Here is a 17,046-nt window from a genome sequence, read left to right on the forward strand (position 1 = left end):
CATTAGCTACCCTCCAATCTGTAAGAACTGTTCCAGAGTCCAAAGAATTTTGGAAAATAACCACCAATGGATCTACACTTTCCAGGGCCACTTCCTTAAGTACTCTGGGATGGAGATTATCAGGACCTGGGGATTTATCCACCTTCAATCCCATAAATTTCCCCAAAACCACTTCTCTACTACTGCTGATTTCCTTCAGCTCCTCACTAAAAGATGTTTCTCTCAGCACTTCTGATACATTATTCATGTCTTCCTTTGTGAAGACTGAAGAAAAGTACAAATTTCATTCCTCAGCCATTTCTTTATTCCCCGTTATGAATTCTCCTGTTTCTGACTGTAAGGGGTCTACATTTGTTTTTTGTCAATCTTTTTCTCTTTACTATCTATAGAAACTTTTACAGTCAGTTTTTATGTTTCCCGCTAACTTACTTTCATGCTCTATTTTTCCCTTCTTAATCAATCCCTTGATCCCCCTTTGCTGAATTTTAAACTGCTCCCAATCCTTAGGTCTATTGTTTTTTCTTGCCAATTTGTAAGCTTCTTCCTTGAATCTGATACTATCTCTAATTTCCCTTCTACGCCATAGTTTGGCCACAATTCCCTTACCACTCTTGCGCCAAACAGGAATAAACAACTTCTGGAGTTCACCTATTCGTTCTTTAAGTGCCTGTCATTGCCTGTCCACTGTCTTTCCTTTCAGTAACGTTTCCCAATCCATCATGGCCAATTCATGCCTCATACCATCATCGTTACCTTTATTGAGATTCAGGACCCTGGTCTCAGAATCAACAATGTCATTATCCACCTTGATGTGGAGATGCCGGCGTTGGACTGGGGTGGGCACAGTAAGAAGTCTCACAACACCAGGTTAAAGTCCAACAGGTTTATTTGGTATCATGAGCTTTCGGAGTGCTGCTCCTTCATCAGATGAGTGATTTCATTATTCACCTGGACAAAGAATTCTAGCATATTATGGTCACTCGTCCTCAAGGGTTCTCTCCCAACTAGATTGCCAACTAATCCTTTCTCATTGCACAACACCCAATCCAAGATGGCTTACTTCCTTGTTGGCTCCTCAACGTATTGCTCCAGCAAACCATCCCGTATGCACTCCAGAAATTCCTCCTTTATCGTACTGTGACTAATTTGACTCTCCCTATTTATATGCAGATTAGAGTGGCCCATAATCACAGATGCTCCCGCTGAGTATTTCCAGCAGTTTTTGCTTTTACTGCAGAGTGGGTTATATTTGCTATGCAAATATCATGTGCTTTAAATGATCACATTAAAGTCTCTATTGTTCTTCCTCTACTTTGTAAGAGGGTTGGTGCTGAGGGTGGGGCTGTTGAATTATTTGTTACTGAAGCGTTCTTTGAATCCGGTCCATTGTTGGCCAAGAGTGCTTTACAGTAGTTTCTGTCTGCATTTATTGCCCAAGTAGTTCTGTTAGCTAGCTTACTGTGGCATTTCTTGTGGTTTTAAACTGTTAACTCCTGGTCCGCCTCGAAGTTCGTTTGCCATCTGCTCAGCTTTCTGTGCTCACATTTTACCACTTCTCCTTCAGCAAGTTTCTTTAATTTTCAGTTAAGATGTTAAAGGACTCTCAGAATCCCTCTCCCGATCACTTCACCCAATAAACCTTGCTGCAAAGTGTATGCGTAACATTCAAAGACAGGATCACTTTCAGTAGTGTTAAGCACATGATCAAGTAGCCTTTTTTTAGGTTTTTGGGGTCGGACAGAGGCAGGACATGTCACCTTTTCCTCTTGCTTTGCCACTTTTCATTCGGTTCACGTCCAATCATTGTTGTGATGCCTTGCCCTTATATTGTGACTTTTTAAAAATAGAATCATAGAATCCTACAGTGCAAAAGGAGGCCATTCGGCCCATCGAGTCTGCACCGACCACAATCCCACACTGGCCCTATCCCCATAACCCCGTGCATTTAGCCTAGGTAGTCCCCCTGACATTAAGGGACAATTGAGCATGGCCAATCCACCTAACCCGCACATTTTTGGACTGTGGGAGGAAGCAAGAGCACCCTGAGGAAACCTACGCAGACATGGGGAGAACGTGCAAACTCCAAGTGGACAGTTACCCCAGCCGGGAATTGAACCTGGATCCCTGGTGCTGTGAAGCAGCACTGCTAACCACTGTGCCACCGTGTCATCCCATTGTCTTCTTGTCCCCTGGAGCTTTTCCCTTTTTAAAATCTTACTCATGTTCGTCTTTTCTTGTGCGGAGTGATGGAAGAAGGAGTATTTGTGCGGGGGGAGGGTGAAAGGAAAGGGGGTTCTTTTGTTTGTCAGGTACATGGGGGGCGGACATGTGGGAGAGATGGTGGGCTGGGGGAAAAGGAAAAGAAAAGGGGGGAGAGGGTGTTGTTCAGGGCCCCTGGTGGAAGAGTGGAGTGGGTGCGTGGGTTCTGCTGTATTTTAGGTGGTGGAGGAGGGGTGGTTGTTGAGGTTTTTTTAGGTGATAACTAAGTTGGCTGCCTGTGCTTGTGTACCCAAATACAAGTCATTGCCTTTCGGAACGGTGTAATATTGGAGACAAGAATTCTTTAAGGTAATATAAAGCACGTGACAAACGTTTATGTGCTCCACTGCATATACTGTAAATCATCTGTAACACTCAGCTGCAAACTGAACAACTCTTTACAGCAATTTAACTGGCCTGTCACTGCTTGACTGCCCAGTACATTTTACAGAACAACAATCTGGTTATTCTTGGAAAACAAATATGAACATTTAATAAGCATGAACAAAAATATTTGCATTTATATAGCACTTTAAGACCACGAGACATCTCAAAGTGCTTTACAGACTGAAGAGTAGTCATTGTCACAAGGTAGGGAATGCAGTAGTCAATTTGCGCACAGCAAGCGACCACTAGAGCAATGTGATAATGACAAGGTCATCAGAAGATAGCAGAGAGAATAAACGTGGCATAAATTCTGCAATATAAACCTTTTTGATGTGCTGTTCGACCCAAAATGTTGAATAGTCACATCACATTAAAGGTCAGGCAAAGGTCATCTCCGACAAGAGTGCCTAATCGCTTATCGACGTCCAATAGTATTAACATTGCCGAGCAACCTCAACATCCTGATCAGAAGCCCAAATGGATCAGTCGATCAAGCCGTGGCAATAAATTGTTAAGTTAAAAAAAAGTAATCAAAATTACCAGAGTGCGAGAGGATCAGTGCACGTGGGTGGGTGAGGGTGAGTGGGTGTGTGTGTGTGTGTAGGTGTTGGTTTGTGGTGGTGAGAGTGTGTGAGAAATCCGTGACTGGTCGCAAGGTAGATTCACACTCACTCTCACACACTCTTCCAAGCCACTGCCACTTCCAGACTCAACTATTCCAGTCCTCGCCGGACAGACCTCCTATCTTGCACATTCCACTGATACAGACAGGACTAGGAAAGAGGTTCTGCTTAGGCATTAGGAGCAGTTAGGGGCTGAATTAAAAAGCAAAATCACCAAAGTCTCTTGGTTGCTGCCTCAGTCATGGATAAATTGACATACGGTTGATAAAACTAGAGAGTTGAATGCCTGGGTCAAAAATTGGCGTGGGAGAAATGGGTTCTGATTCATGGGGTGTTGGCACCACTGGGGAAAATGGGAGCTGGACCATTGGGACGGTCTTCACTGGAACTAGGCTGGGTCCAGTGTTCAGGTACGTTATATAACTAGGACAATAGAGAGCTTTAAACGAAATAGAGAGGGAAAGGGAGAGATGTGGTAAAATAAAGAGAAAGGACAAGGCAATAGAGCAGGATGGTAATATGGGCAATGATAACCAGAGTGTGACAGAAAGGGACATAACGCACTAATGCATGAGTGCACGAGCAGATAAGGCCAGAGTTTTTAGGAATGGTAAAAAGAGAGGATTAAAGGCTCTGCGTCTGAGTGCATACAACATTTGTGACAAAACAAACGAATTGAAAGCAAAAATAGAAACAAATATGGAGGGCGTTAGAGCATTTCAGAGAAGTGGTTGCAAGGTGACCAAGACTGGTACTGATTTATTCAATTAAATAAAAAAGAAAAGTTTTTAATGTCTAAAGTTAACACATGGCGAATTTTATATCCCAAATTTTATATTTCAGAAGGATGGGAATTTAGGAAAGGATGGTGGGGTAGCTCTGTTAATGAAGGCTGACGTGAGTACAGTAGTAAGAGATGGCATTAGTTCAGACAATGTAGAAGAAGCTTGTGCAGAAATAAGAAATGGCAAAGGTACGAAGGCCCCTTGATAGTAGCTACACTGTGGGACAGCGTATAGAGGAAAAAATAACCCAAGAAAGGTGCTGCAATAATCGTGGGTGATTATAGCCTTTGTACTGATTGGGCAATACCACAAGTATGGCTGGTCCATTCACATAATCTAGAGTGGCAAATTCAGAGGTACTGATGCCTGGACAATCACAGTGCATTTCAGGCATGCAGTGTCTGTGGCAGAAAGTGATCAGGGAAACTGGTCCTGTTTTTTCCAGTGTAAATATTGATGGTAAACAGATTTAGTGTTCACCCCTAGCACACTGCATTTATGAGGTTATCTTTCTGTTTACAGGATGCAGGAGCCTGCAGGATGGAAGCATCCACTGTGCTGAGAGAAACAATCTTGTCAAGCAACTGAATCATAAACACGTCAAAATGAAAACAATTTGATTTTTATTAAATTCTATTATTGGAACACTTTTCACCTTTTCAGAATTGTTTTGTGTTATTCTGTGAGAAACTATTGTTTTCAACCAGAATTTAGTGTGCTTCTTGGCCATATTACCAATCAATAAGGGACAATGATTCGTACTTGTTCAAGAAAATTGGATAAGGTAGAATCATAGAATGCCTGCAGAACAGAATGAGGCCATTTGGCCCATCGGGCCTGCACCGACAACAATCCCACTCTGGCCCTATCCCTGTAAACTCACGTATTTACCCTGCTATTCCCCTGGGGGCAATTTAGCATGGCCAATCAACCTAACCTGCACATCTTTGGACTGTGGGAGGAAACCGGAGCGCCCGGAGGAAACCCACGCAGACACAGGGAGAACTTGCAAACTCCACACAGTCACCCGAAGCCGGAATTGAACCCAGGTCCCCGGTGCTGTGAGGCAGCAGTGCTAACCACTGCGCCATTGTTCTCTTTAGAGAAGAGAGGGTGGAGAGGAAATTTGATAGATCATGAGGGGTCAGGACAGAAACTGTTCCCACTGGTGGAAGGATTGAGAATGAGGGGGCACAGATTTAAGGTGATTGGCAAAAGAAGGTACGGCAGCATGAGGAAAAAGCTTTTCACACAGCGAGAGGTTAAGATCTGGAATTTGCTGCCTGAGAGTGTGGTGGAGGCTGGCTCAAACGAGACATTCAAAAGAGAATGGGACTGCCTTCTGAACAGGAATAACTTACAGGGTTATGGGGAGAAAGTGTGGGAATAGTACTATGTGAATCGCTCACGTGTAGAGCTGGTACAGACACAATGTGTCAAATGGCCTCCTTCTCTGCTGTAACAATTCTGTGAAATCAGATCGCCAAAGGAATTTGGAAGAGGAATTCATAGTGCGTATTCAGGACAATCTTAGAGCGGTATGTTCCAGTGCCAACCAGACAGCAGGTTATTCTAGAACTGGGCAGTGTTCAATGAGACAGGATTAATTAATGACCTCAGAGTAAAGGAGCCTCTAGGTGACAAAAATCACAACATGTTAGAATTTCACATTCAGTTTGAGGGTGAGAAGTGTGGACCTAAACCGAGTGACTTAAAATTATAAGGGCATGAGAACAGAGTTGGATAAAGTGAACTGGAAAAACAGGCTAAGAGATAGGCCAGTGACAGACATTGAAGGAGATAACTCATTACTCATTGGCAGATGGAGCATAATGTGGGAAAGTGTGAACTTGTCCACTTTGTCAGGAAGAGCAGAAAAGCATACTATTTGAATCGAGAGACTGCTGAACTCTGGGGTAGGAAGGATTCTGGGCGTCCTGGTATACGAATCACAAAAGGTTGGTATGTAGATACAGCAAGTGATTAAGAAAGCAAATGGAATGTTGCATTTATTGCAAGGGGAAGTGAGTCTAAAAGTAGGCAATGTTGCTGCAGCTGTACAAGGCCGTAGATGGAGCACATCTGAAATACTGAGTATAGTTATGGCCTCATTCTTAAGAAAGGATACAATTACATTAGAAGCAGTTCTGAGAAGGTTCTGGCTAATTCCTGAGATGAAGGGGTTATTTTACAAGGAAAGGTTGGGTCTGTCTTTAGAAGAATGAGAGGTGATCTTATTGCAACATAAAAGATCCTGAGGGGACTTGGCAGGGTGGGTGTTGAGAGGAGGTCCCCCTTGGTCTAGAACTCAGGACAGGATTTTCCAGCTCATCAATGAATTTTCCAGCGGTAGATTTGATTTGCCGAAGTTAATGGCCATTTGTGTTGCTCACCGGCCATGCTGCTGGAGATCCCGCTGCCTTCGGCAGGACCAGAAGATCCCACTGGCAGGAAGGGCCTTAGGAACATGGTCTAAAATTAGGTGGTCTTCCAGTTAAAATGAAGACAAGGAGAATTTTCTTTCTCTCAAAAGGGTCATTCGTCTGTGGAATTCTCTTCCCCAGAGGACAGTGAAGGCTGGGCCATCAAGTATATTCAAAGCTGAGCTGGGTAGATTTTTAATTGACAAGGGAGTCAAGGGTTATGGGGCGGGGGAGCAAACTGGAAAGTGGAGTTAAAACCACAATCAGATCAGCTATGATCTTATCGAGTGGCAGAGCAGGCTCAAGGGGCTGAATGGTTTATTCCTGCTTCTAAGTCTTGTGCTGTTGTAGAGTTTGCCAAAACTCTGCTGCTTGTATCCTAACTCACTGTAAGTACTATTGACCCATCACTCCTGTGCTTGTAGACCTACACTAGCTCCCTGTCTGCCAAAGTTTCCATTTTAAAAATGGTGATTCTTATTTACAAATCCCTCCACGGCCTTACCCCTCCCTATCTCTGTGTCCTCCTCAAGCCCTGCCGTCTTCACATGTCTGCAGGAGTTTCTCAGGGTGGCGTATCAAGTCCAACCATCTTCAGCTGCTTCATCAATAGCCTTCCCTCCATCACAAGGTCAGAAGTGGGGACATTTGCTGATAATTGTGAATACGGTATACATCTGTGGGACTCCTCAGATACCGAAGCAAATTGTGCCCGCATGTTGCAAAATCTGGACAATATTCAGGTTAGGACTGCTAAGTGGCAAGTAATACTAATTGTGCCACCTAAGTGCCAGGAAATGACCATCTCCAACATTAGAGAATCTAACCATCTACCTTGATGTTCAATGGCATGAACATCACTGAATCATAGAATCCCTACAGTGCAGAAGGAGACCATTTGGCTCATCAAGTCTGCACCGACTCTTATTCAAGCTTACCACGTAATCCGAAGTATTTACCCACTAATCACCCTAAACCTATATGTCTTGGGACACTAAGGAGCAATTTAGCATGGCCAATCCACCTAACCTGTACATCTTTGGACTGTGAGAGGAAAGCAGAACACCTGGAGGAAACCCACACAGACACGGGGAGAACATGCAAACTCCACACAGTCACCCGAGGCCGGAATTGAACCTGGGTCCCTGGCGGTGTGAGGCAGCAGTATTAACCAATGTGCCACTGTGAATCCCATATTAATCTCCCATATTAAACATTCATTCGGCATTCTCTGATCAGAAACTCAACAAGACCAGGCATATAAATACTGTGGTTTAAAGACCAGGCTGAGGCTGATAATTCTGTGGTGAGTAACTCACCCCTTGACTCCCCAAAGTCTAAAAGACACAAGCCAGGAATGCTTTCCAATTGCCTGGATGAGTGCAGCTCCAACGACTCAGGAAGCTCAACACCATCCAGGGCAACTCCACCTGCCTTAAAACATTCAATCCCTGCACCACCAGCACACAGTGACAGCAAGTGTGTGCCACATGCAAGATGCATCGCACCAACTCACCAAAGCTCCTTGGACAGCGACTTGCAAACCTTTTATCACTTACCATCTAGAAGAAGAAAGGTAGCAGAAGCATGGCAACACCACCACCTGCCTAGTTCCCCTCCAAGATACACACCATCCTAACATGGAACAATATTGCTGTTCCTTCACTGTCACTGGATCAAAACCCTGGAACTCCCTCCCCAAGTACTGTGGGTGTACCTGCACCAGATGTTGGACAGCATTTCTGGAGTGGGGCTTAATTACCATCTTCTCAAGGGCAATTAGGGATGGGTGACACTCGCATTCCACAAACAAATAAAATAAATATCACTCCACTACTGGCACCCAGTCTTTCAGTTGCCCTATTCCGGAATTCTCTCTTTAAACCTCCCCACCTCACACTCCTCCTTTAAGACACTCCTTATAACCTCCCTCTTTGACCAAGCTTTTGATCACCTGTTCTGATAGAGCCTGGTGTGGCTCAAGGTCAAAATGTGTTAGATATCGCTGCTGTGAAGTGCCTTTGGACTATTCTATCAAAAGGCACTATGTAGTTACAATTTGGTGTTGTTATAAAGAACTGCACAAATGTAGCTCCAGTTACTAAGTGGTTAAGTAACAGGACCATCTGCTCGCTCATGGATGTGGTTCAACAAATAGAGAAATGTGATGACTCCATGGAATTCTTGGAGTCAGGGGCCCCAATTTGAAAACCTTTGTATGAGCGATCTGAGAGCTTTGCACGTTGCTCTTTATTTGGTCTGGTGTAATTTATCCATGTACTAAACATGCTGGAACATTCATCATCCTTATAGATGAATACTTGTACTTTCAAATGCGATTCTCAAAAGGCCCTTACATCATAATGCAACACTTTGGCTCCAAGCATGTGGAATTTTAACATTACCTATCTTCACTTAAAGAATTGGAAACAAATGTACAGTTAATGGCTTTTTTTTCTGCCATTTCTGACACAGATGCTGGTGTCTTGCTGGTTCTTTTCAAACTTGTTCCCCTTCCCATTATGACACAATGATAGAAGAGCAATACACTCAAATGGACCAGAAGATCTTTCAGGACAACATACTTTTCAAGATTCATATGAATCACTGCATACCTGCCAAGGTCTGTCCCAGTCCAGCGGGATAGGAATTGCGCCAAGCCAAGCTCCAAACAAACTGCAAATTGTGGTGATCTGAAGACTGGTATCCCAGATGGACATAGCCCTGTACAATAAAATGGGTACGTTAGTTACAAGATCAATTCTGACTGTAATGATCTTGAAAGACTGGGCTGTAGAAACATGGAGTCGAGCATGCCAGCAAAACTAGTTTGAGGAGGAAGCAAGAGGGAGAGAAATGAAAAGCAACAAGTGAAAGAGAGTGAAAGTAGGATAGGGTTATATTGTTGTTTCGTCCTTCTGTGATAGTTTTATGTTAGCTCACTTTTAAGGGAAACTCTGAAGTGATAGCTATTGGCCTTTTTCCAGTCAGCAGCTTCCCAAGCTATCTTTAGGTCTTGCCCTTGGGGAAAGAGTTGTTCCTGACCAATTGTACTGCAATGTGGGTGGGTATGACCATAAGATATAGGAGCTAAATTAGGCCACTTGGCCCATCGAGTCTGCTCCGCCATTCAATCACGGCTGATAGGTTTCTCAACCTCATTCTCTAGCCTTTTCCAAGTAACCTTTGATCCCTATACCAATCAAGAACCTATCCATCTCTGCCTTAAATATACTCAATAACCTGGCCTCCACAGCCTTCTGTGGCAATGGGCGAGATTTTCTGGCCACTCTTGCCCCAAAACTGGAAAATTCCAGCTGAGGTCAATGGACCGTTGTATGGTCCGCCCCACCTGCCCGCTATGATTCCCGTGGCGGGCGGGACGGGAAAATTCCACCCAATAAGTTCCATAGATTCACCACCCTCTAGCTGAAGAAATTCCTCCCCATCTCAGTTCTATGGATTATGACATTATGTTGAATACGGCCGTGGTTGTTCTTTGCCAGTCACACTGACGTTTCTTGGAATGCCTCCATCCCTGGCACCAGCTTGGGTATTACTAATATTTAGTCCAGATGTGGTCAGGCTACATTTATTGTCTAACACTGATTGCCCTGGTGATAGACCTCCTTTTCACAGCGTGATTGCTAAGTGACCTTCGAGTCAATCACATATGTAAGACTGGGATCACATGTACAATGGGTTGGCGTGGTTAGTTCCCTTTATTGAATTCAATTTCACAACTTGCCCACGGGGAATCTGAACTCATGACCACTCTAGTAACAAAAACACAGTATTGCGGCACTGATTAAAGTACTGCAGCTGGAGATTGAAAGAGCTGGAAACCCATTAGACAGTATTGTACATAGATCTTCACATGATTCAACCTGAATTTCACTCAAACTTCCTTTGCTCATTGACCTACACTGGCTCCTGGGTATGCCTCACATTTAAAATTCGCATCCTTGTTTTCAAATCTTTCCATGGCCTTGCTCCCGCCCCCACACTCATTTATGTTACTTCCTCCAGCTCTACAATCCTCCCAGATTTCTGCTCCTCTCAAAGTCTGGTTGCTTACGCATTCCCTTATTTTCTTCACTCCATCACTGGAAGTCTCACTTTCAGCTCTACCTCTTTCCAATGGAATTCCCTTTCCAAACCTCTCCGACTCTATCTTCTTTCATGGCATTCTTTAAAATCTGCCTTAGACCAAGCTTTTATTAATTTGTCCAAATACACTCTTATGTGGCTCAATGCCAAAGTACCAAATTTTGTTTGATAACACTTAAAGCCTTGGGAAGTTTTATTGTGTGGTGGGGGGACAAGGACCTCACACTGTATATTTTTATAAAATGTATATAGATATCCTCATGACTATTTATAAAATATTTTGGAAATTTACAAAATATTTTGGACAATGCCCTTTTAGAATGGCTTAATGTATGGCTGTCCGTGACCCCCCCTCCCCCCCCCAAACAAAAGGAGGTACCTAGCAGTATCAGAGTCATAGACATAGAGGTTTACAGCATGGAAACAGGCCCTTCGGCCCAGCTTGTCCATGCTGCCCTTTTTTTTTAAACCCCTAAGCTAGTCCCAATTGCCCACATTTGGCCCATATCCCTCTATATCCATCCTACCCATGTAACTGTCTAAAATAGATGCTTGTACCTTGTTATCCCCAGAGACGTTAAGACTCACACTTGTGGATTGCACAGACCAAATTCAGAGAGGGTTATTCAAAGGCCATCTGCCTTTCATAACCCAGCCTGACATAACCCAGCCTGACCCAGTCAGTGGTTAGCACTGCTGCCTCACAGCGCCAGGGAGCCGGGTTCGATTCCTGGCTTGGGGCACACTGTCTGTGTGGGGTTTGCATGTTCTTCCCCTGTCTGCGTGTGTTTCCTCTGGGTGCTCCGGTTTTCTCCCGTGGTCCAGGGATGTGCGGATTAGGTTGACTGGCCATGATAAGTTGACCCTAGTGTCAGGGGGATTAGCAGAGTAACTATGAGGGGTTATGGGAATAGGGTCTGGATGGGATTGTGGTTGGTACAGACTTGATAGGCTGAATGGCTTCCTTCTGTACTGTAGGGATTCTATGATGGATTCTATGATGATGACATGGCCCTCTAGTGTAAGGAACCTGTAATATTGCCTTGTGGAATTCCAAAGTCAATTTGCTGTTTGGCATCCTACAAGTAGGCTCACATGAGGAAGCAGTGGTGTAGTGGTATTGTCATTGGGGTAGTAATCCAGGGACCTGGGATAAAGCTCTGGGGACCCAGCTTCATTAGTAACACATCTGGTTCACTAATACCCATTAGGGAAAGAAATCTGCCATCCTTACCTGGTTTGGCCTACATGTGACTCCAGAGCCACAGATATGTGGTTGACTCTTAAATGCCCTCTGAAATGGCCAAGCAAGCTACTCAGTTCAAGGGCAATTAGCGATGGAAAATAAATGCTTGCCCAGCAACATCAAAATCTCTTGAGAAAAGGAAAAGGGACTCTGCCCAGGTTGAGCCCCTAGCCCCATCTTCACTGCTTCTGTTCTAACCTCGCTTACAAGACTGATTCATCTCTGTGCTTATCTCATCACAATCACTCCCACCCAGAAAAGTGAATTATACAGCATCAGTTTTCAGCTCACTGATCACTGTGGAGGAATACCTCATTGGATTTTGATTCAAGAACTCTGAACACATGTGAAATAATGGCCACAACTCTCTGGCCATTCACACCAGCAGGATTCTCTGGTCCCGCCAGGGTTGCACTCTCGGCCAAGGGTTTCCATGGGTTTCCTAACAATGTGGGATGGCTTCAATGGGAATTGCCATTGACAGCGGCAAGACCAGAGGATTCCACCATCAGTGAACAGTGCGCTGCCTCTCGCGACTGGGTAAAACGCTGATGGGAGGCTAGAGAATCTCGCCCAATATTTATTTTCTCTGCAGTCTCTGCGCTGAACATCTTTCTTTTCTCTACCCCTCTTTTACCATACAAACGCAAAGGAGGCAACACTGTAACCCCCCTCCCAATTTTGAATATGTGCAAATGAACTCCAACCCTTCGAGAATTAACCCTCTCCTGTCCACAACACTGCTAACTGCCCCTTATAAAAGCAGACTGTTGTTCTATACGTTGGGTATAACTTCTGATGGAGGAACAATTGAGTCGGATTGCCACTCTGATTGAATGTACTTAGCAGGAAATCCAGTCGACCCTATCTCGCCTGACCTTCAGACTATGCCAGGTGAGCTCTGTGCAGTGCAATGTGTCCCGACGGCAGTTCAGTGGTAGGTACGCAAGTCTCATTCCCTGGTGTGGGGTAGGTCAAATGTCGGGGCTGACTGTCGGTGGAGAGGGACACAATGGCAATTGGGGGGTATGCCCCAGTTATACTGACCTGAAGCTCAAAGTTATGGCCTTTATCATAAACCCACAAAGAAAGTCAGTCTGGGATATTTGTGAAATGGCCAAGACTTCATATGGCAGAATGGTGGCACAGTGGTTAGCACTGTTGCTTCACAGCGCCAGGGACCTGAGTTTGATTCCCAGCTTGGGTCACTGTCTGTGTGGAGTTTGCACATTCTCCCTGTGTCTGCGTGGGTTTCCTCCAGGTGCTCCGGTTTCCTCCCACAGTCCAAAGATGTGCGGGCTAGGTGCATTGGCCACGCTAAATTCTCCCTCAGTGTACCCGAACAGGCACCGGGGTGTGGCGACTAGGGGATTTTCACAGTAACTTCACTGCAGTGTTAACGTAAGTCTACTTGTGACAAATAAATAAACTTTACTTTAAACTTTTGATGTGTAGGTTAGGGGGATTAGGGGGGTAAATGTATGGGGTTACAGGAATAGGACCTGGGTAGGATACTCCGTCGGAGAGTCGGTACAGGCTCAATGGGCTGAATGGCCTCCTTCTGCACTGTGGGGATTCCATGATTCTATGGCTACTTCAGAGTTCAAACATTCTTTTTGACAGTTGTTTTAATGTGGACACCAAAATCAAATTAATTTCACTCACTGGAGTCTCCCAAAAAGTTGTGAGTTTAACAACTACTGTCTTAATTTTAAACTTCTAGTAACAAATATATTTTTGGAAACAGACCAAGTAGTTCTGTGAAAGCATAGTTGTAGCGCTTCCATCCCCATGTTATTAAACACAACCAGCAAATAGAGACAGCCCATATCATGTTTTGTGGAGAGATGTGAAAGCAGGTCATCTCTCAGTAAGCTACAATTTGAAGCCAAATGGTGGTGGATTTTACTTCAGGAGCAGGATTATTCTGAATGTATCACAGTCAAATACGCACAGCAGTGTGAAACATCAATACATTAACAATACTTATTTTTTTATTCATGCGTGTGACACGGGCATTGCTGGCTGGCCAACATTTATTGCCCATCCCTAGTTGTCTGAGGGTCAGTTGAGAGTCAGCCACGTTGCTGTGGCTCTGGAGTCACATATCGGCCAGACCAGGTATGGATGGCAGATTTCCTTCCCTAAAGGACATTAGTGAACCAGATGAGCTTTTCCGACAATCGAGACTACACGAGCCTAGTGCCAAAAATAATTGGTTATAAGATTGCACCATTCACTTAAGCTTTATGAAACCTTATGATACATATATCTTCGAGTTCTATGTCGTGATGACCTTTATTGGTCTCTCACTTATACACTTTTGTCTAATACAGGACTCAGTCTAGAAACATTTTAAAATATGTCAAAACAACGCCACACAATTGAATCAGCGTCTTGTGACTCACCATGAACAACGATTTATGTTTATATCGTGCCTTTGTTGCACCAAAATATCCCAAGGCACTTTTGAAAGCATTATCAAAAATTCTGACACAAGTCATATAAGGAGATATGAGGACAGGTGACCAAAAGCTTTGTCAAGGAGGCAGATTTGAAGCAGCATCTTAAAGGAGGTGAGCAAGGTACACAGACTTCGAGATTTTTCCTTTATTTCATTCTACAATCTTCAAATTAAAATAAAAAGCTTAGCACTATTATGTCATGATTGCCATGTCACTATTCCCACACGATTGTGCATCTTTGTGCTTTCAAACTACGGGTCTCAACTTTCCATCTAAATTTACCTATTTCTTTTGGTTGTCAATATGCAAAAATGATCTCTTGTCAGTTTTCTTAATGATACTCAGTGCCAGTCCTGTAGCTCATTAAGTACCGAAAGGTCAGCACTGAAAAATCTGCTCCAGCTGAACTTCTATCCCTCTTCCCCCACAAGAGTACTAAGAGAAATATAGGGAGTGAGACTGGTCTGCACCCGCAGATTTTTCCCCAGCACCGTTTATATTTGGAAAGTTTTGCTAATATTTTTAAAATTAAAACCAAATAGAAGTGACAATCAGACTAGTAAACGGATCTCCAAAAAGAGTTTGTACTATCGTTCTGTGAACTAGAGGAAAGATGACCAGATATGGTGAAAATACAGCTGCCAATTTGGGCCACCAAGACTAATTTCCACTCTATTTACTTACACAAAATTTAAAAAGGATCTTGAAGTGCCAGAGCTAAATTTAGCAAATTCAAATTTCACTTCACTATGACTCTCACCAAAATTCCATAAGACCATAAGATATAGGAGCAGAATTAGGCCATTTGGCCCATTGAATCTGCTCTGCCATTCGACTATGGCTGGTATGTTTCTCAACCCCATTCTTCCACCTCTTCGCCATAGCCTTTGATCCCCTTACCAATCAAAACGGAACTATCTTTGTCTTAAATACACTCAATGACCTGACCTCCACAGCCTTCCACAGCTTCACCACCCTCTGGCTGAAGAAATTCCTCCTTATTTATATAAATGATCTGGAAGAAGGAGTAACTGGGGTGATCAGTAAGTTTGCGGACGACACAAAACTGGCAGGACTTGCAGATAGTGAGGAACATTGTCAGAGGCTACAGAAGGATATAGATAGGCTGGAAATTTGGGCAAGGAAATGGCAGATGGAGTTCAATCCTGATAAATGCGAAGTGATGCATTTTGGTGGGAATAATGTAAGGAGGAGCTACACGATAAATGGAAGAACCATAAAGGGTGTAGAGACGCAGAGGGACCTGGGTGTGCAAGTCCACAGATCTTTGAAGGTGACGTCACAGGTGGAGAAGGTGGTGAAGAAGGCATATGGCATGCTTGCCTTTATAGGACGGGGCATAGAGTATAAAAGTTGGGGTCTGATGTTGCAGATGTATAGAAGGTTGGTTCGGCCGCATTTGGAATACTGCGTCCAGTTCTGGTCGCCACACTACCAGAAGGACGTGGAGGCTTTGGAGAGAGTACAGAGGAGGTTTACCAGGATGTTGCCTGGTATGGAGGGGCTTGGTTATGAGGAGAGATTGGGGAAACTGGGGTTGTTCTCCTTGGAAAGACGGAGGATGAGGGGAGACTTAATAGAGGTGTATAAAATTATGAAAGGCATAGATAGGGTGAACGGTGGGAAGCTTTTCCCCGGGTCGGTGGTGACGTTCACGAGGGGTCATAGGTTCAAGGTGAAGGGGGGGAGGTTTAACACAGATATCAGAAGGACATATTTCACACAGAGGGTCGTGGGGGCCTGGAATGTGTTGCCGGGCAAGGTGGTGGAGGCGGACACACTGGGAACGTTTAAGACTTATCTAGACAGCTATATGAACGGAGTGGGAATGGAGGGATACAAAAGAGTGGTCTAGTTTGGACCAGGGAGCGGCGCGGGCTAATTGTTCCTTGTTTCTCGTGGAAGTGGAAATGACTAGGGTTGGGAAGCATTTTCCGATCAGGGCCCTTGTGATCTCCTGGACTCGTTTCGATCGCCTCAGGGGGTCGGAGAGGAATTTCCCAGATTTTATTTTCCCCATATTGGCCCTGGGGTTTTTCACTCTGGGTTTTCGCCTCTCCCTGGAGATCACATGGTCTGGAATGGGGGGGTGGGGGTGAGTTAATAGGTTGTAATGAACAAAGCATCGTAGCTGTGAGGGACAGCTCGGTGGATAGGATATTAGTATGTAGATAGGCTGGAAAATTGGGCGGGGATCCTGGATTCAGGATTCAATCCTGGACCGGGGAGCGGCGCGGGCTTGGAGGGCCGAAGGGCCTGTTCCTGTGCTGTATTGTTCTTTGTTCTTTGTTATCTTGGTTCTAAGGAATCGTACCTTTACTCTGAAGCTGTGCCCTCGGATCCTAGTCTTCCCTACTAATGGAGACATCTTCTACACGTCCACTTTATCCAGGTCTTTCAGTATTCTGTAAGTTTCAATGAGATCCCCCTCATCCTTCTAAACTGCATCAAGTACAGAGTCCTCAGAAGTTCCTCATAGGTCAAGCCTTTCATTCCCAGGATCATTCTCATGAACCTCCTCTAGGCCTTCTTCAAGGCCAGCACATCCTTCCTTACATAAGGGTCCCGAAATTGCTCACAATATTCCAAATGTGGCCTGACCAGAGCCTTATAAAGCCCCAGCAGTACATCCCTGCTTTTGTATTCTAGTCCTCTCGAAATGAATGCCCACATTGCAAATGTCTTCCTAACTACCAACTCAACCTGCAAGTTAACCTTAAGAGAATC

The 17,046-nt window shown here is 44.4% G+C and overlaps 1 protein-coding gene across 2 annotated transcripts in view; it reads right to left on the reverse strand.

Moving 5' to 3' along the window:
* The window catches only part of pigf (phosphatidylinositol glycan anchor biosynthesis, class F), a 48,631-nt gene that overhangs the window by 15,449 nt on the left and 16,136 nt on the right, over positions 1 to 17,046 (reverse strand). The window contains exon 4 of one of the 2 annotated variants that reach the window (XM_078229688.1): positions 9,093 to 9,201. The exons of the other annotated variant lie outside the window; for it this stretch is intronic. Coding sequence (XP_078085814.1) covers positions 9,093 to 9,201 — 109 coding nt within the window. The remainder of the gene's footprint in view (positions 1 to 9,092; positions 9,202 to 17,046) is intronic. 2 annotated transcript variants of the gene reach the window in all.

This window comes from Mustelus asterias, chromosome 15 (assembly GCF_964213995.1).
Source record: "Mustelus asterias chromosome 15, sMusAst1.hap1.1, whole genome shotgun sequence".
In the NCBI taxonomy this organism is placed as follows: Eukaryota; Metazoa; Chordata; class Chondrichthyes; order Carcharhiniformes; family Triakidae; genus Mustelus; species Mustelus asterias.